The sequence below is a fragment of the Acipenser ruthenus genome, chromosome 4 (assembly GCF_902713425.1).
Source record: "Acipenser ruthenus chromosome 4, fAciRut3.2 maternal haplotype, whole genome shotgun sequence".
Classification (NCBI taxonomy): Eukaryota; Metazoa; Chordata; class Actinopteri; order Acipenseriformes; family Acipenseridae; genus Acipenser; species Acipenser ruthenus.
The window spans coordinates 80,202,104-80,228,999 of NC_081192.1; the positions used below are offsets into that span (position 1 = coordinate 80,202,104).

Below are 26,896 nucleotides of genomic sequence, written 5' to 3' on the forward strand. Positions count from 1 at the left end.
TTAGCTGTTTATTAGAACCATTTAACTTTCACAGACTGGGAACAATGCTGCGTTTGTCACTGTCCTTTCTGTCATGTTTTCCTAAAGAAGAAAGGGGGGGTACACTGTGTGACATTTCCCCATTAATAATGAATCTCAGTAGCTGAAAAAATAAGCATATGAGAAACATTTATATGTGGCTGGGTTCAGAAAATAGTGATGAAGATTATTTAAATCAATGTGTAGGAGCTCCCCAGGAGCAGATCTTGAAATGTATTTATTTGAAAAAAAAACACTAATTATTCCTTGATTTGATTAAACCATCGTTATTTAATAGATTGTTTAAAAACATTATTATAGACATTTAGCAGACTAACAAACAAGGAAATAAAACCACTGAATTCAAAGTGGGGGGGGAATGAACTATTAAACACAAACAAACTTTATTGTTGCGTACAATAAAGACGTCTATTACAACCTGTGCACTCATGACTGCACCGCTGGAGGGTCCAGGCTGCAGAGATGCCCCTCCCATCTGTCTTACTCCTGCGAAACTTCTCTGTGCCCTTTACGCTAATTGGAAATGGCTCTCTTTGGTTTTGGGATTAAGAAAATGCGATGTGGAAACTAGTGATATTGCATAAAGAAACAGGTACGTTATTAAACAGTTGTCGCAACATGTTGGGATGTATAACTATATTTTTTGGAACCCCACTACTTCCTCTTTAATGGCTAGGCTGAAACCACCAAACTAATTTTGTGCGTGACCTACGCCTGTTTTAAACCCATCTTGCATATAACACTATCATTTGATTTCACAGACCACTAGTCTTGGACTAACTCACAGTAGGTAGTCCACCAAGATTAGCGCTGATCTGGATTTGTTAAACCATCTATTATTCTTGTTAACCAGATGATATGAAACATGTTATAGTACGAGTATTTGGTATCAGTCTAGGGCTTTGACAAAGACTTCAATTTTAAAATGGAATTGATTGTGTTCAAGTAGTTTTAACAACATTTAAAGGAAACTATTCCTCATGCTGTGAATATAAGTCATATAATATGTATATAGTAGTACCCAAACCTCTTGTCTAGATTGATGAAACTATCGACAGTTGTTGTGAGATGCTATTTTGCAGGCTGTGGATGTCTTTCATAGTGGGCTATATGCAGGATCAAGCTTGTTTCTAATGAAATTCTTTTGTCATGTCTCCATTTTCTGCACAAATAAGGTCACACAAGACAAAACAAGACAAAAAGATAAACCCATTTTTTATTTTATTTCATATGTATGAAAACAAAGGTGTACTAGATGCACGTTTCTACATCTCAATTTCAGCATCTGAAAATTAATTTCTGCCAGCTATACTATATTTATTATAAATTGTATAATGAAATACGTATGTGGCCACAATGCTAACTGAAATATATTAAGAAAACGAAAAATAATGGCCAGTTTTTTTCCATGTTAGTATCAGGCTAAACTGGACACCCCATGTTGCTTTGTAATCACAGAAGTATTCTTGGCACAAGCATAAGGAGGAATGTAAATTCCCAGAAGGCTCAGGGATTTCACCTTGATAAGCGTCGGTGCGTATGTACAATTTTTATTCAGTTTTTCTGTATTCTAGTCAAACAGAAAGTGATAATTTTAGTGAAAACTAGCTCTAGAACAGTTTATCGTTTGTCTCTTACAAGGCCACATTTTAAACACTGAAACATAACACACCCCAGAAATACTCCCCCCAGCAGCAATGATGATAAAGCACCTGGAATTAGAGGTCTTCACAGGTCTACCCGGACCTGAGGACTTGAGACCCGACCCGTACTGAATGGGTTTTCGGGTGCAAAATTATCACGCAAATCGGGTCCGATTTTGTTTACTCAGTAATACACAAACTGTCGATTACTATTAAAGATAAGCGTGTATGTAGGAGGCTGTGTGGTCCAGTGGTTAACAAAAGGGGTTTATAACCAGGAGGTCCCCGGTTCAAATCCCACCTCAGCCACTGACTCATTGTGTGACCCTGAGCAAGTCACTTAACCTTGTTCTCCATCTGTCGGGTGAGACGTAATTGTAAGTGACTCTGCAGCTGATGCTTAGTTCACACACCCTAGTCTCTGTAAGTCGCCTTGGATAAAGGCGTCTGCTAAAAAAAACAAATAATAATAAAAAGAGGCTGTCTTTGGTACTAAAATTAATTGTTCATAATTCCTGTTGCATGGATTCGCTTCCCCCAGTAGCACATAAAAGTTTGTAATAAAATCACGCAATTTACAAGATCGTACATCAGTTCATTTGATTTTCAGATAACGTATTTATCTTTGTATCTTTTACACAGACAAACATATTTAATTTTACAGTCCTCTGTGTAGGTTCATGATGGAATAAACACTGTGTGTGGTTCAGTCAGATCTCCAGGTTGACTGGAAAAAAACAGTGATTTAATACTGTATCTAGTCAGTGCATACACTAAGCTGGGGAAAAGAAATGCGTTCCGCTGTTTTTTTGGGCCAGGTCGGATCCGGGTCTAATGCCAAGAATTTTACATCGGGTTGGGTCGGGTCAGGTTGATTAATTTGGACCCCTGAAGACCTCTACCTGGAATCTCCACACACTCACACAGTGCTTGACAAATGCAAGAGAATAGAACTGCATACCAAACTGCTAAGGAATGCCCTTAATAAAGTTATATTTTATTTAAGTCACGTCAACCCACAATCTCAAGTTACCCAAACTTTCCAGGTTTTTGGTTCAAATAGGAATTAAATATAAAAAATGTGTTTTCCAGTGCACAGACTAAATGATCTGCAGCTACAGGGATCATGCTTTGTACACAGCAATCTGCAGACAATCCCTATCTGAAACACAGACGGTTTAGTGGTACTTGAAGACTATGATTGACAACCAGTGTTGAACATGGGCTTTGATTTTAAGGCCTTTTTAATATGTATTACTTTGCATTATGTCCACTGCTGTGCAAAAGTCTAGACATGTTGTATTGTTCTAGTCTGATGCATTATGAGCATCAACAATTTAATCAAAGCCTCCACTAGTGTTGTCTACTATTGTAACAACCTTGACTTGCATTAAGAAGGAAAAACATTGAGTGAAATAGCTCGCATCACTCGATTTTCAAGGTGTGGTAGCTGAAGCAACAAGTACAGAGAAACATAATTTGTAACTGACAAACCCAGGACTGGAAGACCCAGAAATGCTTATCTAACAAGGATGAGCAATACTTGAAGAGACTATCCGTAAGGAATAGAAAGAAGACAAGCATTGAATTGACAAGAGAACTGACAGGAGGCACAGGTCTGAAAGATGGCACAGTATTCCCAGGAGATGTGCATAACATAATGAATGAAAATTGTTGATTCTGTATGACTGACTATAGAAGAAAACTAGAAACAAAACAGACATCATGTATACACTATGATAGTAATAAACTAAAATTAAGCTACCTTAATATTGTATGATGTCGCTATTGATCACCTAAAACTTGAAAGGGAACAGGATTGCCTTCATCACAGTGTTGTTTACATAGCATTTTGTTTTAACAGGGTTATTACAGTAAAGACTAATCCTTCTCAAATAAATCCTTCTCACCCTTAAAATTTGCTCTTATTGTATTACTTGTACTGTAACACTTGAAATGTATTTGCTTACGATTGTAAGTCGCCCTGGATAAGGGCGTCTGCTAAGAAATAAATAATAATAATAATAATAATAAAATCATACCACACCCAGCAGGAACAGTTTTTCTCTTCTACAGAGTAAAATAATGAATATCTGAGCCTTCCTCAGAATATGTTTTCTAATGGATGCTGGAAAGTCAAATGAGAAGGAGGGGTAGGAGGTGATAGGAGCAATACTGGTGAAGTCGAAGCAAGGCCTTCGGTGGTTACGCAGACACCTTGTTCTTGAACACAGAGGGGTCTCCTGTTAGGGTCTTTGCACAGAATGGATCCCACATGCTGCAGTGCTTCCGAAGAAAAGTGCCTTTTGCCCTCGTAGTCCCAGGAGTGGGTCTCTTAAGTAGCTGTGGTGATTATCTTGCTTTCCTTCGCCTGTTCCTTCTTTTTTTTGATGAAAGTGATGAGCGCCACCAAAGGGACACATATCATGGAGGTCACCAGAAGAAGCCCAATGACCGCCTGGGCGTAAGGGGGGTATTCCTTTGTTACCGTTTTACCCTGCGAAACAAAAACCAGTATATTAAATTACATCCCCTGCCATTCTCCCCAACACAGATACAGTGAAGAGTCAGTGCTGCCCAGTACAAGGTGTAGATATTACCCCTCACATCAGTAAACTTGTATTTACGGGCTTCATTTATTTATTTATTTATTTATTTATTTATTTATTTATTTATTTAAACTTTTTTTCACCCTTGAGATGGAAACCTTGTTTTCAAGGATGCCCTGGGGCCTAGGCAAGTTCTCATTCTTGTGTTGAGAGATCCTATTCAAAAAGTGCTGAATGAATTTATTTTTTATTGTTTACCTGATCTCATTTTGAAAGTCTTTCTGGAATGTATTCAAATCCAACGGCAGTATGACCAGGCGGATTGTGTTGTTCAAAATTACCATGTGTTGCTAAGCAGATGCAAAATGTGATTTCATCTGTTTTTTTTAGGTTTAAACATGCATTCTTTTCCATACAATGTACTTGTTGTATAAACAGAACACTCTGTGCATGTTCATATGAATGTTCATGGAGTTCTGTGATTATTTCACACATGAGGACGGCCTCATTTGTGGAATAACGATAGTACTCCACGGTTTATGGCAGATCCTCCATATATGTTTGTGGCAATGTGCCCCGCCCGTGTGCATTTCTATATTGTATGTTGCGTGTGGTGTGTTAATGTTGGTGTATAGATATGGCTGCACGGGATATAAATGGGTGTGTGTAGCACAAGTTATTTAAAATGTATAATTGTATTTAGGCACGGGATTGCACATCACTTCACGTGCATTTAAAGTAATTAATATGTGAGCACAAGGTTGCACAGAATTAGTTCATGTGCTGGGATTCAAGTGAATAATTAATTAGTACTTGAATCCCGGCACAACAGTATATATAGATGCACAAAGCACTCACTCGTGGTTGTGTGTTCGGTGAGTGGAGAACGGGTGTGGAGAAGGAATAAATAAAAAGTAAAGTAAATATAAGTTGTTTAGACTCACCGTGTTTGTTTGTCTGTTCGTCCACTGTTTGTTTAGTGTTAATCCATTTTGTTTGTCTATTTATTTTGGCCTCAAGTGCCGTGTCCTGTTTTCTGTTTAAATCTTTTATTTTTCAATAAACCTACTGAGCGCAGCCATTGCGTTTCAGTTTCAACTCCAGTACTGTCTGTCTCTGTGTTTCTTTCTGGCCTGACGTCATCCCTACAGCTAGCCTGTCACAATGTTATAAATCATACATTCATTACATCATCACTGGTACAGGTTTTACTTACTACACTAGGATGTGTAAAAGCATTATCTATGTTAGACATCCTAGTGTAGTTCAACATCACAGTTCAGTGAAAAGACATACCAGGTTTGAGTCCCATGCTTGGTATGTTGGTGTTCCGCCCATGATGTAATCTGCTGTATAAAATATGAATAGCCCTATAATTAGAACTGGGCTTACGACAGACCAGGTGATTTTCCAGTACCAGTGTGGTCGATGTCCGATCATCAACTCAATATCTTTTTCAAACCTGTGGAGCGATAATATAGATTAATGATAGATTAATAGGAGAGATCATGTAGATTAATGTACAAGGAACTTCAAAGGTTCTGTGCTGCTAAGGTGCAGTAGCTAGTACAAGGACAAAAGATTTGTATATTTGTCATTTTGTTCTTGGTATCTTAGTATCGTTTTACTTTTATTAGATTTCCATATGAATCCACAAACATGCACTGCATATTATTTATTATGTTGTTTGTATGTAGATACATTGATATATACTGTCCTAAGACTAGAGGCTAAAGAGAATACAGTTGTATTACTGTTAATACTGTTAATCGGCAACAAAGCTCAAAATCAGCATTTTTTTCTCATACGGTAAGCATGGAAGGGTTACCCACTTTTTCAGTCCATAGACGTAACAGATGGTTATGATTTCAATGAGGACTATGAAGAGCAGAGAAAATGTAGCAGCATAGTCGTTAAAAATGGTAAACCAGTAGTTTCCTGATCTGGTAGTGAAAGAGAGTCCAACAAGACAACAGAACAGGCACATCATCCCTGCAAAACAAGATGGGCTATGAAGCATCACAGGTTTACATTTCTATAATACGCCCAAAAAAAGATATATTCTTTTCACTTGTTTTCAAATTGCATACTCTGCTGCCTCTCCATTCTGCACAAGTAGCTACTTCACCTGTAAGCTTCAGGAAAGCAACACAAGAGTCCACCCCATCTCACAGCTTTAGTGGTGAGACATTGCATACTAAATGTGTTTGGTTGCGTCTCGTCCGGATACTCACCTATTAATGTTTCTTTTCGGAAATGCCTGGTGAGGAAAGCGGAGTCCCGGAGTGGGGTAATGATGGCAGCTACATTCCCCAGCATGCTCCCAATCCCCAGCATCAACAGCATGGAGAAGTACAGCACTGACCACAGCTGGGACAGCCCCATGTTCTTAATGGCTTCACTATATACGATGAACGCCAGGCCAGTCCCTTCAACAGCCTGGGGTGAACAGAATAACCAGAGAGCTTCTGTTAAAAGTGATGGTGCAGAATGTGTAGAAACTAAAAAAAAATTATAAATGTTGTAAAGTGACTGAGAAACAGGTTGTTGTGGGTTAGCAGCTAGAAGAGCAGTATACGGGTAGGCAATGCACGAGTCTTCTGGTAAAGAGGTGTTATTGTCTATCAGCCAGGTCTTATATGCAGGGGTTCCCAAACTGGGGGCCAACGACATAATTCTCTCCCAAATGACTGTGACACCTGCCACGCAACGTTCCCCAGTGTTTACATTAACCCTGCTTCAGGTTGCTTGATCGTTAATTTATAATCTTCATTTTCATTGCGTTGTATAAAAGTATGTACTTTTATACAAATTAATTGGATGGGGGGTCCTCAGTCAGGATATTATGGGCGGCTGCGTGCCAAGAAACTCTGAGAACCCCTGCAGTAGAACATCTAATTGTTGGATTTTTTCCAAACAAAACGGTAATATTTATTATCCAGTACTTGAAACAGTATATTGCTATGTCTAGCATGGTATACCAACGTTTTGTATAATTCTTGACTAACCGTATCACATAGAAGTGACTGATAAAAAAAACAAAACTATGACAACCCACCCCTTTTACCAGCATCTTTTGAAGTCCAATATTTGGTTGTTAAATTAAAAATAATAATAATAATTGAAAAAAAAAAAACTGTTTGCCAAAAAAGCAGAAACAGTACAGACATATTATCTTGACAGACAATACAATCTAAATCATTATTATTATTATTTATTTCTTAGCAGACGCCCTTATCCAGGGCGACTTACAATTGTTACATTATACATTATTTCACATTATACAGATATCACATTATTTTTTACATACAATTACCCATTTATACAGTTGGGTTTTTACTGGAGCAATCTAGGTAAAGTACCTTGCTCAAGGGTACAGCAGCAGTGTCCCCCACTAGGGATTGAACTCACAACCCTCCGGTCAAGAGTCCAGAGCCCTAACCATTACTCCACACTGCTGCCCCATAAAAAGTAAACAGCCACATTTATTATTGGAGATAATATAGAAAATTATACATGTTACACTCAAATCAAGTCTTCAATTGATTTTTGAAATGGCAGCAATCTACTTGAGGAACAAATAGGTTAAGTCCTCGAATTAAACTCCTGAGGTTTTTGGTTCTAGTTTTACATTTTACAGTAAAAAAATAAATACAAAAAATGTGTGCAGCACGTTTTAAACAATAAAAACGCATACAATAAAAACAACCATACTTGTGTCAATGGGGCTAAAATGTGTGTATTACTATTTGGTTATATAATAAAACAACTACCAGTATGCAATAATACAAGATTGGAATGAAGGGACTTTGAACTATTTCTTAACAAGGAAGTGTTTTGAATAAAGTTTTTTTGTGTTTATGGCTGTGCTTTGTATTTCATGATACTCATCCAATTACATTACAACTCATTTCCATTCCTGATCTCAACACCCCCTGCCTGGCATTCAGTCCTAGGCCTCAGCAACTGCCACCTGTGCCAAACATGTGTAGTGCTTTTGTAGTGTGGGCTGAAGTCCGCTGGGTTCTAGGTTGAAACCACCAGACTCATTTAATTTGTGACCTGATTAGAACCCAGACCTAAGGAAGGCCACAAAGCTACAATAGGAAACTAGTCAGAAGAGGAAGTATGTAGCCCTTTGACTTCTCCTTTTAGGGGTCACTCTCAGCACATGCACCATACCGTGTCTAGCTCTGACTCCAAGTCACAGCCTTCGATTTGGGAAGATATTGTGGCAAACTTATCCGGGAAGCTTGCGTTTAAGTGTGAAATCCAGTCATCCAGATTATCTGGTTTTATGGAGTCCTCTGTCAAATCAAAGGTGTTTATTAGCAGCAATTGCGTCCTGTAAAAAGCATCAAACAATGTTAAGCAGCATAGCGGCATTTAACACATACTTCTTGGAAAGCAATCTCAACACTGACCTGATGTGTTCTAAATTGCATCTCCTGATGTGTGTGTGGATTGCTCTGCTGAATTGTGTAATTAAGAAGTCCACAATTGAGCCAGAAGATTGAATAGCTGGGGAAGGGGTTGGCCAATGGACACAGTTATGATTGCATTGCTAATACCAGGAAAGGTGTAAATGGGGAGCTACAATATAATTCACTAGTCTCTCCCTTCATTCAACACCGGTGGGTCCCGTGGGGTCAAATCAGACACCTGTTAGAGTGGTCAATTAGCAGGTCAGTTGATGTCCCTATTGGAAATGTCTCTGGCTAGCTGGAGGGAAACTCACAACATTAAGGAGTACTGCAAGCAGCTGTCTGCTTTTTTTCCTTAGGGAGCGCATGGCAGAACACCAAGGTAGAACACTATTGAGAACACAGTGCTCTGAGTTTAGATTTCCACATTCAACATTGCCCAATTCCAACATAATGAGAAATTACACAAGACGCAATCATGTGTTAAGTGTTCAATTGGACACTGGCTGAGCTGGTTCAACTAATTGTGTAAAAAAATGGGTAAAAAAAATAAAATCCATTCTGTTTGCACTATATTTTGGATTGAAAATCTGTGTTATACTGTAATGACCCTGCAGACATGATTTTCTTACTTTAAGAATATACAAAAGCTTTGGAATTTTCTTATTTTCTTTGTGTTTTCTTACTGGAGCTGGTATGGACCTAAAAGCAAAGTAAAACCCTGTTATGATACGGTGATTATGTGTGTACTGTAAAGGTGGCTTTCAAAAAATGGTGTTTTACCATGTGCTCCCAAAGAAAAAAAAAAGACAGACTGCTGTTTGCACTACTCATTGATGTGCTGTGAGTTTCCCTCCAGCTAGCCAGAGACATTTCTAATAGGGAAATCATCCCAGTACTCCAAACAAGAGTTCCCCCACCTGTCTAAGCAGCTTTCGTAATTGAATGTTGCTTTAAATCCATAGATAGAGAAGGTGACCAGGCTGGCAAATATGGAAGTCGCACTGTTGATCAGTGACACCACAATAGCTTGCTTCTCGAAGTTGTTGTTGTGGTGGTTGTAGCTGGCGAAGGCTATGAGACTCCCACACCCGAGACCCAGAGAGAACAGGATCTGAGTGGCTGCGTCGATCCAGGCTTTAGGGTCTGCAAGATCAGAAAGCTGGAAGAACAAGAAGTTTGCAGAGAAAACTATCCATCAGATGTCCGTTACTATGTATCATCAAACTCATATCACTGAAAAATACCTTAATATATACTTTTGGCAAACTTCTGATTTGTATTTGATACATATTATAGTCATATCACATAGGAATTTTTGTTAAGTATGTTCCTTTCATTCCCTAAATAGTTACATGTGATGTACTGTACGTAGGAAATTACAATAACAGAAACTGAATCGTTAGGGACAAGTTGGAATAAAACCTTAGACTTTAATCACATTCCTGACCTTGCTGATTTACTGTGATGAAAGAAAAACACTTTTACGAGGAAATTAAAATCATAATACTAGTGTAAGATTGGGGCCATAAGAACTCTGCTAGGCTTGAACTGGATGAAGTTGCTTTATCTGCAGACTTTTATTCAACTCAAACATTTATTTATTTTTCTTCATGTATCTCTCTTTCTCTCTCTCTCTCTCTCTCTCTCTCTCTCTCTCTCTCTCTCTCTCTCTCTCTCTCTCTATATATATACAGTACATGAAGAAAAATAAATTAATGTTTGAGTTGAATAAAAGTCTGCAGATAAAGCAACTTCATCCAGTTCAAGCCTAGCAGAGTTCTTATGGCCCCAATCTTACACTAGTATTATGATTTTAATTTCCTCGTAAAAGTGTTTTTCTTTCATCACAGTAAATCAGCAAGGTCAGGAATGTGATTAAAGTCCAAGGTTTTATTCCAACTTGTCCCTAACGATTCAGTTTCTGTTATTGTAATTTCCTACGTACAGTACATCACATGATTTCCATTACACGAGAGTAGATGTTAAAACTTCATGCTGATTTGAACTCGGCTCTCGCCAAGATAAGCACCAACTAAGACGTAGCTTTACAGTAAACTAATGTGATCCATCTGTGTCTCCATCCATTTACGTTTCCTTCCATATGATGATGTAGATATCCTTCTGTCTGGTATTAATGGCTGAAGTGTAATGCTGGCTCCAGGGATCAGCTTATTTTGCCTCCCTGACGCATCAGCACACACAACAGCTGTGATGCTGGCTCCGGGGATCAACCACAGTGCGGCCTCCCCAGCTCATCAGCATGACAACAGTCTGGATTGAGCTAAGTAGGGTACATCTCTGGGGTCTTCAAGTGGGCACCTTCCATTCTCAGTGTTTCGTCGACTAGCCCACGACACCTCAAGAGGGCTCGACGGTGATTCTGGCGTCCCAGCATCACCCCCCTCCGTCCCCCACTCAACTCAGCCCAACTTACTTACCTGTACATCAGCGTTTCTTTCTTTCTATTGTGCTTGAGATCCCCAGCCAGAATCTTTCCGTCTCAACCACAGCCAGTTGCTGCTCCTCTCTGCTGCTTCAGATAGGTTCTTCACTGTGCGACGCAACTCTTGGCCACTGATTCCGATTTCTCTGAGAAACCGGGTTGTAGAGTGTGCCACAAATCCTCGACAACCCACCTCCACTGGGTAAACCCGGACTCTCCATCCTCGCTGTTCCGCTTCAGTGGCTAGTTGAGCATACCGCAGTTTCTTCCTCTCATACGCCTCATCTACAGCATCCTCCCATGGCACTGTTAACTCTACCAGGTGAACAAGGCATGCTGATCCAGACCACAAGACAATATCAGCCGTTGACCAACATCTGCCAGCATTTTCCTAGCAGTTTCCAGTTGTCCTGGGCAAGGATTGGTTTTAACACCTTTTTTTGGTGGTTGCTCTCCTGGGCGGAGGAATGTTGTCTTTTGTGTGTAATGTTCTGATGGAACAGGTGGCAACTTATTGGTCATGTTACGCTTGTCTTCCAATGCTAAGGCCAAACATCGCAGCACCTGGTCATGGCGCCAAGTAAACCATCCTTGGCTAAGAGCCACCTTACATCCTGTAAAAATGTGCCTTAATGTTGCAGGTGATGAACACAAAGGACATGAGGGATCCTCTCCTACCCAGAGGTTTAGGTTCTGTGGTGATGGGAGAACATCATATGTTGACCTGATGAGGAAACTGATCCTACTCTGTTCCACTGACCATAGGTCTTGCCAGTCAATCTTGCGTTGTTCCACACTCTCCTATCTCATCCATTCTCCCTGCTTGGCCTGGGAAATGGCCTTTATACACCTCATCCTCTCCTCCTGCTTTTGCACCTCGTTGACTACCAGTTTTTTCCTTTGAGCTGGGGTTGCCTTGTGCCATGTAGGAGGAGCTGAACTGAGACCAAGACTCCCTCTTCCATGCTGAACTTGCCCCATGATATCACCAATTCGAAGGGCAGCCTTTGCATCTTCCACAGCTTTCTTTGCCGCCCACTTTCTTTCAGTTTTCAACACAGGTGCTGCCTCCCTTACGCATTTGTCGCGTGACTCTACTAATGTCATTTCCAGTCTGACCTTGGAGCACTTAAACTCCTCGGTTAGAGCGGAGACTGGTAGCTGCAGTATTCCTTTACCATAAAGTCCCACTCTGCTGAGGCAGCGTGGAACTCCCAACCATTTCCTGATGTATGAACTGATTAAAGCTTCCAGCTTCTCTACTGTTGTCAAAGAAACCTTGTACACAGTCAGTGGCCACAGCAACCTCGGCAGTAGACCAAACTGAAAGCACCAGAGTTTTAGTTTGCCTGGTAGAGTGCTGCTGTATATGCTCTTCAACCCTTCCACTGCTTGTTGTCTAACTTCTCCCACACGAACTGTGTCCTTTAGATCCCCGTCGTACCATCTCCCAAGACTCTTCACTGGCTTCTCAGACACTGTTGGTATTGCCTCACCATTAATGAAGAACATTTATCTACTACTTTACCTTTAATTATAGAGATGCTCCTTGATTTAGTGGTCTTGAATTGCATTCGTGCCCATTCAATGTTATTGGTTAATTTGCCCAATAACCGATTAGTGCAGGCTACTCGAATTGGTGGTAGTCGCATTCCAGAAGCCAAGCACTCTCCTCCTACTACCCATTTTGATGCCCTAATGATTATTTCCATTGCCATGGTAAAAGCCAGTGGAGAAATGGTGCATCCTGCCATTATTCCAACCTCTAGGCATTGCCATGTAGTGCTGAATTCTGAAGCTGAAAAACCAAATTTGCAAATCTCCAAAGTAGACTTTCACTAAATTTGTTATTGTCATCGGTACACTGAAAAAATCAAATGCTGCCCAAAGAAGTTCATGTGGCACTGAACCATATGCATTAGCCAAATCCAGGAATGTCACATGGAGCTCCTTTCTCTCCTTTTTAGCTGATTGAATTTGTTGCCAGATCACATTGATGTGTTCTAAGCATCCTGGGAAACCTGAACCCATTAAACATGTACTGTATCTCTCTCTCTCTCTCTCTCTCTCTATATATATATATATATATGTGTGTATATATATATATATATATATATATATATATATATATATATATATATATATATATATATATATATATATATATATATATATTTAATGGGTACAGTGTTTGGTAGAAACCAAGTAAAGTCAAGGAGCAGCAAACTCAACATCGTTAAACTTGAAATATGGTTAATGAGCACAGAAATGACAGCAGTCTGGTTCAACTGTATCTCTTTTCCAAGTCTTATTTAGGTTTCTTTTTTTTGTTTTTATGGTTTTTTCCAGGTCATCAGTATCGCTCTTTCAGCCAAAAAGATTGGACTGCTCTTGTGTAGATGCACTGAATGGACCCCAGCCTCAACAATACCTCACCATGCTTGAACTCTGGGAAGAGGAAATAGTCATCCCCCCCCATCCCCGTCCCACCACCCCCCACCCCCCACATCCTACCGAGCTGCTGGAACCACTTTATATAGCTCCCAAAACACTGTTATATACCAACCTTGGGTGTGAACATGTACTTCAACCCATTCAGAGCACCATGCAGAGTAACTCCTCTGATCAAATAGATGATCATTACCAAGTATGGAAATGTTGCTGTGAAATACACCACCTGGACAAACAAAATGGGGACTTTAGTTCATCTTTCATTGATAAAACCTCCAATAGCCTGTAAAAAGGGATAGCATTTAACTTAAATAATTTAGTGGACATTTTTCAGGTAAAAGTCTGTTTAGTAATAGCATTTCTTTCTAGTTATTGGCTTAAATAAAGGCATCACTAAAGATGTGTGATAGTATTCCAGTAACCAGTAGCTTAACAATTGACATTAAAGAAAAATAATAAACACTTTACTTTTCATTGCTCTTACGTCATTTCAACTGGATGTTTTTTTATGTCACATACATTTTTCCATATATCTGGAGAACTGTTTATCCAGTTGTCACTACACTTGGTACTAACAATATGTTGTTTAAGTTAATGAGAATATCATATTCATACATACATTTTTGAATATATCTGGAGAATTGCATCAATTGTGATCAAACATTTCATTGCTCATTCTTATTCTATGCTATTCTGTACATTCTGGTAATATATGTCATGGTCAGCTGTGGAGAGAATTATTTTGTTAGTTCTATGTTTTAAGTATAGCTCTTTTTGTTTTTCTCAGCCCGTACCTTTCCAGTGGCTTCGGTTCCTCTGAGCACACAGAGGTACACCACCATCCAGGACAGGACCAGACACAGGGCTTGCCCCATCTGAATGCCCCCGTGATCCTCGATGGAGGAGCTGATGTTTAAGGTCTCCCTGTACCAGAAGTAATCGGTAGAAGAGCTCTTCTCGCACTCTGGAACGTATGTGGTGAGGTTACTGCTGAGAGGACACTCTGCCCAGGGCAGGGTACCCTGAGGAATCAAAAGAGAAACATCACAGTTATTGAGAAGCCTGGTTTATGAGACTTTTTAAAATTAGGCTTAACAGCAACAACTACAATCTTGGGCTAATATAACTCATTTCATAGCTGAGTTATACAGTGATGGCCAAAAGTTTTGCATCACCTAGAATTTAAAAATAAAATAACAAGGATAGGAACATAATTTAGATCTTTTATCTAACATCATGTAAACAAAGAAACTACAAAATGATATTGCAAAAGTCTACCGGAAGCCATAATAATAGTACAGTATTTCATGTTAGATTTATGTCGTAATGTCACATTTTTCAATTTTTGTCAGTTTTTCATTAAGTATATGGAAAACTACAAAGCGGTATGTAATTAAATATGTCAACATAACATTATTCAGCTGGTTTCATTCAACTTTATGAAGCAAAATGTGTTAATTTTACGGGGCAATGCTAAACTTTTGGCCATAGCTGTACAAGAAGAACCCATGAAAAGAAAAACAATTCAATCAAAACTAACTAAAGCTTGACAGAAAGCAACTGCTAGTGAAAAAAGTGAGGCATGGCCATACAACAATATACGCTATGAATTATAACAAGAAAATACTAAACAATTTCTACATACACAACAACTTTCACAATTAACATCAATGTGGATACTTCAGTTGGCCATATGCTGTGATTGAACTGATGATGTCATAGTTAAATGAACTGCAGCAGGGGCATGTATATTCAAAACATATACACTGTATTCTGACAAATATATGAAATGCTTTTTTTTTTTATTCTCTTACCTGAAATGAATGAAAAAGGTACCAAAAGGCCCAGGCGTTAATCACATTGTAGTAGATAGTAAGAAAGATGGACACGACCACACTTGCTATACCTAAAAAGACGAGGAAGAGAAGGACATAAATAACAAATTATTTGTACTTTACTTGTTTGTAAAAGCTTTGATACTTGTTTGTAATGATTTCATTTTTAAGGCTACATAAAGAGGCAGAAATTCATGTTTGATCCCTGGGAATTTGCTTTCCTATTAATCTTATAACAACAGGGTTTTAATATGGGCTTCTTTTATTAAGTTCATAAAACACAAGGCAACTGGCTACTTTTCAAGCAGCTAAGGCATTGATTAAATCAATTATGGCTTTGCTGTAGCATTTAAAAATATAGCTAAGGTGCTGCCCGAAATGGTGATGAAATTCAGCTTAATTGTAAGGGACACACAGCAATGTAAAGAGCTAAAGCAACAACTTGATCAAAATTCCTTCAAAATGTCAAACTCAAGTAGGTGCTTTGAAAGTTGCCGACAAATAAATACAAGGCCTGAAAGTGACCTTGTGTTTATTGGACTTCACAGAACGTAGAGATCATTAGCCATAGCAATGTGTTTCTGACCCCACTGCCATCTAAAAGTGTCCATTTATATGTGACCAGCCTGAGCTATAATAAGAGGCTGCAATCTCCTAATGTTAACAGCTATCAATCAGGAGATAAGGGAGATGAAGTGCACTCAATCCAGAACGCAGCCTAGGTTAAACTGTGAATGAGTGGCAGAGTAGTTTACTTCACCAAAGCTAATGAGTAATGAGCAGGTAGCACATCTCCAGCTGGCTCACTTTGATTCAAGCTTTCATTCATTAACCTGCACTATGAGGTAATAAACAACACCAGCAGGGTGACAGTGTTATATAAAAAAATAAAAAAGCCTATAGCCTTACAATTTTTTAATTTTTTTATTTAGTAGTCGCCAATTTATTTTTATTTTTTTCTCTCCCAATTTAGAATATCCCATTTTTTTTTTTAAAGCTCGGCTCACCGCTACCACCCCTGCGCTTACTCGGGAGCGGTGAAGACGAACACAAGCTGTTCTCTGAAGCGTGTGCCATCAGCCGACCGCTTCTTTTCACACTGCAGACTCACCATGCAACCACATTGGAGCTGTAGAAAAGCTTACAAGCAAGCCCGCAGGCGCCCGGCCAGACTACAGGGGTTGCTGGTGCGCGGTGAGCCGAGGAACCCTGGCCAACCTAACCCCCCCCCCCCCGGGCGGAGCTCAACCAATTGTGCACCGCTCCCTGGGAACTCCCATCCACGGTCGGCAATGGAATAGCCTGGACTTGAACCGGCAACGTCCAGGCTATAAGGTGCATCCTGCACTCCACGCAGAGTGCCTTTACCGGATGCACCACTCGGGAGCCCCTTTGCAATTTATTTTAACACCAGAAGTGGGTGTGTAGCAGGGCAAAGGCTGTGTATATTGTAAACACGTGTGAACCGAATGCATATTTGTATTAAGGCAGAGAATAAAGCACGGCAAGAAATATGGTACGGGTGATGTCATGAATTGGGTTTCTTTGTGATTTGTTGTGGCATACAGGTGGCAAATCTTGTGCTCTGATTGGCGGAGAGCTGCTCAGCAGTCTATAACACACATTAGAACCCCCTTTATCTGAACTATCCTCTTATACAAACTGGAGGTGGTCCAGCCAGCATTTCCCGTATCAGCACTACTGTGTATGTGAAGATAGCTGGTACCTATGGTCAGATACGTTTGAAGTCGTGAATTGCCTAACACTCACCCACTCCCCCCATGTAAGGGTTAATGGCGCTCCATGCTCCAATGCTCCCCTGGCGCATATGTTGTCCAATGGCTAGTTCAAGGTAAAACAAAGGTAATCCTTCGACCACCAACATAATCAGGTAGGGAATTAAAAATCCACCTGAAATGAGAGAATTTAAAGATTCAGTTACAGTACTTATTTATTATTTTATTGTATGTAAACAGGATGTTTCTCACATGACTCATTGATTCTTTACGTGCACATCTGAAATTTGTAAACGCTGCCTCTCCCTGTTACATGTATGGCTTGGTTACAATGAATAGCAGGTCTGACAGATATTTTATGGGGAACAGTCACAAAAGTCTTTATGGTCACTGTAGAACAATGGCATATTTCTGGCCCATGTTCCATAAAGGAAGTCATCATTGACAAATAGTCAGGTCGGTACCATCATGGGTGTCTATGGTGGCCCTTCACCCTTTGACAATGTTATGTTTGGTGATTCTACTTTTTTTGTCCTACACCTGTTGGAATGTGTGTAATAAGGGCAAACCTACATTTTACTGGAGTATCTTAGCATCTTGTGACTTGGGTGGCTTGCGGGTGACGGCAGACCAGGAAGGAGAATAGACACAGACAGCACTGGGGTATGAATGTACTGAGGCACAGATTTAACAAACAAATAAAAGATTTAGATAAAAACCAAACCACTGATACAAAACAAAAGGCACGATGGCCAAAACAGACAGATACAAAACAGACACGAAACAAAAACAAGCATCATGCTGGTGTAAACCAGCAGGGGTAGCAATTGCTTTCTACATGTGACCATCACTAAATTAGCAATAAATTAAGTCATTTTAAAACCTGAGGAGCCTTGTTGGTCACAAACTTCAAATTAGATTAGCCAGGTCCTTCATGGGTATTTTCAAATAATGGAAGCATAATTCGCTGTTATGGAAACTACTAGCGTACAGGGAGACGGCTCTCTCACCTGCAAGCAGCAGCCAAATGGAAATTAAATAAAAAAAATAATGAGAGTATCTATTTTGTGTATAATTTGTAAACTTAATTTAAAATTCTGCATTTTGTCATGCAGAATGTACATTTATTTAGATATCTTCACATATACAATGCTGATTTACGGTTTACGATCTGGTGTGTAAAAATCGGACGGCACAGACTTTAAAAAATCTATATTTTTTATGTATTTTTTGGATGGGGCGGGGGAGTAAGCCATCTATCTACATTGATTGGAATTTATTTTCTTAAGTTGACATCTACTTTCGTATATATTTTAGTAAGTACGATTGTAGGCTATAAATAAATATGTTTGAAGTGTCATTTGTGTTTGTAGTTGTTAGTTATATTATACATGTATACCATGTATGTAACACTTCATTATATATTTATTAAGCTTTTAAAATTATGATAGAACTTCCCGACCCAACACACAATTTGTTTACAGTTCATTGTTCAGTGAATTCCTCAAATCATGCATTTTCTCTGGTACTGTTTGCCCGTCTCTGCGATAAACTCAACATGAATTGAAGTAGCCACCGAAAACTTACATTATTATAAGATGTTATGTGTATACAGACGTGTGAAGGTGAGAGTGTACACAGTACATACAGTGTGGAGGGAGTCTGACAATATTATAAATACATTAGGCAAAATCCATATCAATGATCTCGATCACATTAGGTATTCCATTCATGTCCGTGGCGATATCTTTTGAAAGCAAGCCCCATATTGCACTTTGTAACTATTAGACAAAATGTTTACAGAATACTTAACAACTACTATTAGGACCATTATTTATTTATTTATTTATTTAGCAGATGCCCTTATCCAGAGCAACTTACAATTGTTACAAGTTATCACAGTACAAAGTAAAGTATCACATTACAGGTTATCACATTATAAAATATCACATTACAGAATATCATAATATAGATAAGAGCAGATATGAATGTACAATAAAATCAATTCAAGTAAAAGCAAAATAAAGCATACAGTAACTTAAGTAAGAGCGAATTTGATTAAGTGCAGATAAACCTTATAGTAACTATTTGCTTATGAGTAAAGTCCAGTAAGAGCATGTAGTAAGTTCAATAAATTGATGAGAATGATTTCAAATAAGTACTCGCAGACGTTCCTCGTTTCTGTTTCTCAGGGTAGGCCCTCTCTTTCAGCCTCACACTCTGTCCCTCACACCAACCGCTCCAGCCTCTACCTGCTCGCATTCTCCCGCTCACGGCTCGCCCCACTACCCCCACCTCTTACTTATAGCCTCGGGGGCGGGTCCTCCCACTACACGCACATATACCCCATACGCTCACGCACACACACACGCTAAAGACGTGACCCGTACCCTTACAATACACCGAACACCCAATTAGACATAACAAACAAGACATGACTTATAACTCGGCTGTCAGCTGAGCAGAATATCCCAAAAACTGGGCTGAATTTGAAAATGCAAAGCAGCCCAGAATTTGGGACGTTATCTAAAAACCAGAGCGGCCCAGAAATTGGGACATTATCAGAGCTGCCCAGAATTTGGGACATTATCTGAAAAGCAAAGCGGCCCAGAATTTGGGACGTAAATAAAAACAGAGGCAGTCTATATGTAAAACTGTGATTACATTAGAGATAAACAAATGTATCCTGTAACAAAACTGCAATAATGTGGAAGATATGCTGTTATCATGTATTATGCACTTTCCATTGCATTTAATGTATTATGCTTTTTTTTTTCTTTTTTTACTGTATACAATGAATTATGCATTTCTCTGTATTTAAAGTATTATGCATTTTCTTGTTGTTACTGCATCTTGTAAAGCTCTTTGTGATGGTGGTCCACTATGAAAGGCATTATATAAAATAAAGATTGATTGATTGATTGGTTGTTATATATATATATATTTGCTATTAAAATATATCGCACAAACAGTTATAGATATATGCTATTTGAAAGAAAAAAGTACACCACCACAGAAAGCCAATTCTTACATTCATGCATAACATGATAATTCATATATAGTAATAACCCATAGTTTGTTATATTAATACAGCAAAATACCACATTATATTTTAATTGAAAGGTTGTGGAAAGCAGATCTCTCACTCTCTCTCTCTCTGATCTCAATGCAAGTAGATGAAAGACAGTACTTTCTGCACAATATAGATGTGATGTAAAAGCAATAGTTTTGCCACTATAAACCTAAACTAAATATATGTATACCGAAATAGAAAAAAAATAATAATAATAATTAATGAATTCTCAGTACCTTCCCTGCCTTTTATTATTATAAACCAGAATCAAAGAGAATCTTGTTTAAATCTGCAGTGCAACTGCACTATTTTCCCACTAAGCAAAAGTTTTTGTTTTTGTAGCTGTTTTTGTAACACTGAATTACTCTCATCTTATTTAGAAATCTCTCTTGCATTTATTCAAACCCAACAACAGAAATCAGTGTTCCAAATAACTTAATTGAGGGTTAAACATAAATCATTCTGGCTCCTGCCCGAACTGGGAGCCAACTCGAATAATTTACAAACTTGATCATGTACCCTTGTTATGTGGTTTATGGAAACGTGCGAATAGAGTCTGCTTCACTGAATTTGAGTGAGAGGCACAGGTGGGGAGCCTAATGCTTGTTGCAGAGGAAATACATTTAGTTGTAAGAGCTGTGTTTAAGTGCTGTGCCAGTCAGTGAATGTATATTCTGCAAAACGAAGAAAAAACTACAGAAAAAAAACTACAATTTACAGATTTTTTACAATGTGGCCATGGTGTGCCAATATAATATTACTGTAGGTTTAAGGATTAAGAAGTATACAAGTACAGTGCATTCCAATGAATTGCTTACATGATACTTGCATATTCCTGTTAACTTTAAAGAAAGTGAAGGACATTTCCTATGAAAATGCAAATATACATTTTCATTTAACCAGAATAAGGAACGTACATTTTCGAAAGAAATGTACTTCACAATTATATGCAATTATCAGGTAAACAATTAAATGTATTACACTGTATATGTTACTGATAATTGCATATGCTGGTAATTGCATAGAACAGTTACAGTAGGCACCTGGACTATGCAATTAACAATAATCTACTGTAATATGACTTAATATGATGTGCTTTTGACAGTATTTAAAGTTGGATTCAGCAAGGGTCAAAATCTAGCACGACACCCCTTGCACCAAACTTGATGCTGAAAGCAGGAGGACGTTCACTATAGTTAAAAAAATATGAGAGTGGGTAAAAACAAAATAAGGCAGATGATGCACAACATGCAGGTCTGCAGATCTGCCAATATTTGTGTTTGTGTGTTCGGTTACAACTCTCCATAAATAATAAAGAATTAACTATAAGTAAGTGTGTGTAATCAAGCCTGTTAGGGGCTTCTCGGGGTTCTGGGACATCAGACCTTAACAGGCCTATTACACACACTTACTTATAGTTAGTGTTACACATTTCACTAGAATTTTTCAGTTTATTTTACATATATTAAAATAGGGATAAAATCTGTAAAAAAAATTTTTTTAATTGAAACACCGGTTTAAATTGGGGGAAAAAAATCTCAGTATACACACTTTACATGTTGAATATGATGCGTAGCAGTTCTGGTTTCTGATTAAGTTTAATGTCCCTGGGATGTATGATGAAGCAGAATCTGTGAGAGGCCACAGTTTCCCAAGTTACCTTGTACTTTGCGAACGTTTGGGCAATCGCTGTGCTGACAGAGCTAGTATCTGCAGGTATGAACGCGACATCCGCACAAAACAAGCCAGGTTTAATCGCCTTCTAAATCATAAAAAGAAAAGAAAATTGACAGAATGGACAGTCCAAGGCATCGAGAGACGCGTCAAAAATCACACTGGACATTTCCATCAATGCGATCCATAAGTTTACCAAGTAACCCGCGTTGAGAAATGTGTGTAGATCCCTTTAAATTCGAAGACGACCACCAACCAATATGTATTGATTGGTGGTTGTCTTCTCTTTCAGGGAACCTGGGTTACAGTAAGTAACCTAACGTTTTATTAATTTTTTTCCTGGCAATTATGCTGACCCTGCTGGTGCTGTCGCTTCTTTCCTTCAGTCTGTCATTACTAAACCATGGCTTCACTAATTACTGATGAAGAGTTGGCTGTTCTAGTCCTCTCATCTGTAGTTATTTTAAATTCGATATAAAAAGCAGAAGCGAAGCCCCATAAAAGCTGGACAAGACCTTGACTGAGACATCGTCAGAAACTTGGGGCATATAGTAGACATCTTTTAAAATAGTTGACATCTTTTAAAATGTACGCATCTTTACCGCAGAAAGTAAACAACAGTCAGGAGATTGTAGCAACCAATCATATTTCATTCTGGAATGCGACTACCACCAATTCGAGCATACATGGATGACATGACAACCATTACAACAGTAGCCTGCACTAATCGGTTATTGGGCAAATTAACCAATAACATTGAATGGGCACGAATGCAATTCAAGCCCACTAAATCAAGGAGCATCTCTATAATTAAAGGCAAAGTAGTAGATAAAACATTCTTCATTAATGGTGAGGCAATACCAACAGTGTCTGAGAAGCCAGTGAAGAGTCTTGGGAGATGGTACAATGGGGATCTAAAGGACACAGTTCGTATGGGAGAAGTTAGACAACAAGCAGTGGAAGGGTTGAAGAGCATAGACAGCTGCGCTCTACCAGGCAAACTAAAACTCTGGTGCTTTCAGTTTGGTCTACTGCCGAGGTTGCTGTGGCCACTGACTGTGTACGAGGTTTCTTTGACAACAGTAGAGAAGCTGGAAGCTTTAATCAGTTCATACATCAGGAAATGGTTGGGAGTTCCACGCTGCCTCAGCAGAGTGGGACTTTATGGTAAAGGAATACTGCAGCTACCAGTCTCCGCTCTAACCGAGGAGTTTAAGTGCGCCAAGGTCAGACTGGAAATGACATTAGTAGAGTCACGTGACAAATGCGTAAGGGAGGCAGCACCTGTGTTGAAAACTGGAAGAAAGTGGGCGGCAAAGAAAGCTGTGGAAGATGCAAAGGCTGCCCTTCGAATTGGTGATATCATGGGGCAAGTTCAGCATGGAAGAGGGGGTCTTGGACTTAGTTCAGCTCCTCCTACATGGCACAAGGCAGCCCCAGCTCAAAGGAGGAAGCTGGTAGTCAACAAGGTGCAAAAGCAGGAGGAGAGGATGAGGTGTATAAAGGCCATTTCCCAGGCCAAGCAGGGAGAATGGATGAGATGGGAGAGTGTGGAACAACGCAAGATTGACTGGCAAGACCTATGGTCAATGGAACAGAGCAGGATCAGTTTTCTCATCAGGTCAACATATGATGTTCTCCCATCACCACAGAACCTAAACCTCTGGGTAGGAGAGGATCCCTCATGTCCTTTGTGTTCTTCACCTACAACATTAAGTCACATTTTGACAGGATGTAAGGTGGCTCTTAGCCAAGGATGGTTTACTTGGTGCCATGACCAGGTGCTGCGATGTTTGGCCTTAGCATTGGAAGACAAGCGTAACATGACCAATAAGTTGCCACCTGTTCCATCAAAACATTACACACAAAAGACAACATTCCTCCGCACAGGAGAGCAACCACCAAGAAAAGGTGTTAAAACCAATCCTCGCCCAGGACAACTGGAAGCTGCTAGAGACTGGAAAATGCTGGCAGATGTTGGTCAATGGCTTATTTTTCCACACGAGATTTCCACCACTAACCTTCGACCAGATATTTTCTTGTGGTCTGGATCAGCACGCCTTGTTCACCTGGTAGAGTTAACAGTGCCATGGGAGGCTGCTGTAGATGAGGCGTATGAGAGGAAGAAACTGCGGTATGCTCAACTAGCCACTGAAGCGGAACAGCGAGGATGGAGAGTCCGGGTTTACCCAGTGGAAGTGGGTTGTTGAGGATTTGTGGCACACTCTACAACCTGGTTTCTCAGAGACGTCGGATTCAGTGGCCAAGAGTTGCGTCGCACAGAGAAGAACTTATCTGAAGCAGCAGAGAGGAGCAGCAACTGGCTGTGGTTGAGACGGAAAGATTCTGGCTGGGGATCTCAAGCACAATAGAAAGAAAGAAACGCTGATGTACAGGTAAGTAAGCTGGGCTGAGTTGAGTGGGGGACGGAGGGGGGTGATGCTGGGATGCCAGAATCACCGTTGAGCCCTCTTGAGGTGTCGTGGGCTAGTCGACGAAACATTGAGGATGGAAGGTGCCCACTTGAAGACCCCAGAGATGTACCCTTAGCTCAGTCCAGACGGTTGTCATGCTGATGCGCTCGGGAGGCCGCACTGTTGATCGCAGCCGTTGTGTGTGCTGATGCGTCAGGGAGGCAAAATAAGCTGATCCCTGGAGCCAGCATTACACTTCAGCCATTAACACCAGACAGAAGGATATCTACATCATCATATGGAAGGAAACGTAAATGGATGGAGAGACATATGGATCACATTAGTTTACTGTAAAGCTACGTCTTAGTTGGTGCTTATCTTGGCGAGAGCCGAGTTCAAATCAGCATGAAGTTTTAACATCTACTCTCGTGTAATGGAAATCACAGCTGTGCACGTGATTAAAAACATCACTGCGGAGTTTATGTTGACTCAGAAATGTCTTCATCTAGACAATGTGGGGAAGCTATAAAAAAGGCCTACAAGATGCTCGGATATATTGTGAGAAGTGTTGAATTTAAATCAAGGGAAGTAATGTTAAAACTTTACAATGCATTAGTAAGACCGCACCTAGAATATTGTGTTCAGTTCTGGTCACCTCGTTAGAAAAAGGATATTGCTGCTCTAGAAAGAGTGCAAAGAAGAGCAACCAGAATTATCCCTGGTTTAAAAGGCATGTCGTATGCAGACAGGCTAAAAGAATTGAATCTATTCAGTCTTGAACAAAGAAGACTACGTGGTGATCTGATTCAAGCATTAAAAGGTATAGACAATGTCGACCCAGGGGACTTTTTTGACCTGAAAAAAGAAACAAGGACCAGGGGTCACAAATGGAGATTAGATAAAGGGGCATTCAGAACAGAAAACAGGAGGCACTTTTTTACACAGAGAATTGTGAGGGTATGGAACCAACTCCCCAGTAATGTTGTTGAAGCTGACACCCTGGGATCCTTCAAGAAGCTGCTTGATGAGATTCTGGGATCAATAAGCTACTAACAACCAAACGAACAAGATGGGCTGAATGGCCTCCTCTCGTTTGTAAACTTTTTTATGTTCTTATGTTCTTAAATCACTCAGCAGATTGCTTGAAAGTAGAGAATGTCTCTACTGGTTGCAGAAACGTCCACATAACAAGCGATTCAGTTGCACGCAACCAAGTTGAGCAACTGATCACTCAGGTGTGGACCCGGCTTTAGACTGCATAAGGTAGTCCAAGATTAGCGCTAATCAGGGATATGTGAAACCAGCACTTTCGGTATAAATCAGGTTGCAATATAGATGTTCTACATCATTGTTTCCTGTTTTGAAATTCACTTTATCCATACCTGGTACTACAATTTTTTTCTTGGCATAAATAAGTATTTAATGCGCAATTATCCATTTATTGTTGATTTATATGTTAATAAACAGTCATAAGTAGATGAAATGGCAAGCTCTCAGCATTATTCTAAAATGTAATAACTATTATTTATGTCTTAAATATGTGTTGGAGCAGGAAACTTCAACTATGTCTTAATAAACATGACTATGAGTACAATATTGCAATGGCACCGCTTTGCATAGCTATTGACTGTTTATATCAGGGCTGTCCAGTGGATGCGCTCCACAATATGGCTCCTTTGAAGGATACCATTTTAGGTTTTTAATGGGTTGAAAGAGAGCAAAGACAATCCGTATTTTTCAATATACTATACATGAGCAGCTAATATGAAGTGTTGTAGCTAATCCAAGTTGGTCCTCAAGTTACGTTCAAGCATGGTCAAGTATAAGGGGATTTTACTGATGACCCAAATCTCAGAACCAAAGCCTGTATTTATGTGAAAATTCTGTGATTGCCATACTGACTGCCTGCTCTCTGCAACCATTATTCATTTGCCAGGCATCATTTCAAGTTAGCAACATTTTAACTATAAAACTTATTTGTTTCTGATTATTTATTGTGTAGACCTGTGTCTCAACTTTCACACTGCACTCTTTATCAGAAACTGTAATTTTTTTGGTAATTTTACATAAAAGAATATTCATAAGTATTATTAACACATTATTCATATATTTTGTTCTATAAAGTTTTGAAAATGAAATAGATACAAAATAGCAAAGCAATCCTTGTTAAATATGAAGCAATCCTTGTTAAATATTAAAATAAAATAAAAATAACTGTGTCCTACCTCCACCATGCATCTGGCAGAGATACGGAAAGCGCCAGACATTGCCCAGTCCCACTGCATAGGACACACACGCCAGCACAAACTGCATGGGATTTTCCCATGATGGTCTCGAATCCTCCACCATCGCTGAACTCTGAGGGTAAAGTTACCAGGAACTGTCTGTGTCTCTTCTGGGTCTCACCTTTTCAATCCCCTTTCAGATGTGTTCAATGGAAGTGAGCACTCTCTGCACAGATTAGCAGCTTTTAATAGTTAATCCTATTAAAGGGAACTGGTAAATAGATTACCGATAGGGTGAGAAAAAAATTGTACTGCCGCGCAGCTTATTGTGTGTATATAAAGGAATGCGTGTGTTGAAATTAACACTGCTTTGCAAAGAAAAGGGGT

General features: G+C 39.4%; 1 protein-coding gene across 1 annotated transcript; it reads right to left on the reverse strand.

Annotated features, from left to right (window-relative positions):
- Positions 1–327: 327 nt before the first annotated feature.
- LOC117399514 (sodium- and chloride-dependent transporter XTRP3-like) lies at positions 328–26,696 on the reverse strand. The gene is made up of 11 exons (XM_033998749.3): positions 26,510–26,696; positions 17,158–17,298; positions 15,367–15,458; positions 14,347–14,574; positions 13,668–13,778; positions 9,576–9,817; positions 8,414–8,576; positions 6,466–6,670; positions 6,064–6,223; positions 5,528–5,693; positions 328–4,179 (listed from the first exon to the last, which is right to left on the reverse strand). Exons 1-11 carry the CDS (start codon positions 26,631–26,633, stop codon positions 4,018–4,020), a joined length of 1,794 nt encoding a protein of 597 aa, XP_033854640.2. The 5' UTR covers positions 26,634–26,696; the 3' UTR covers positions 328–4,017.
- Between the last annotated feature and the right edge of the window lie 200 nt (positions 26,697–26,896).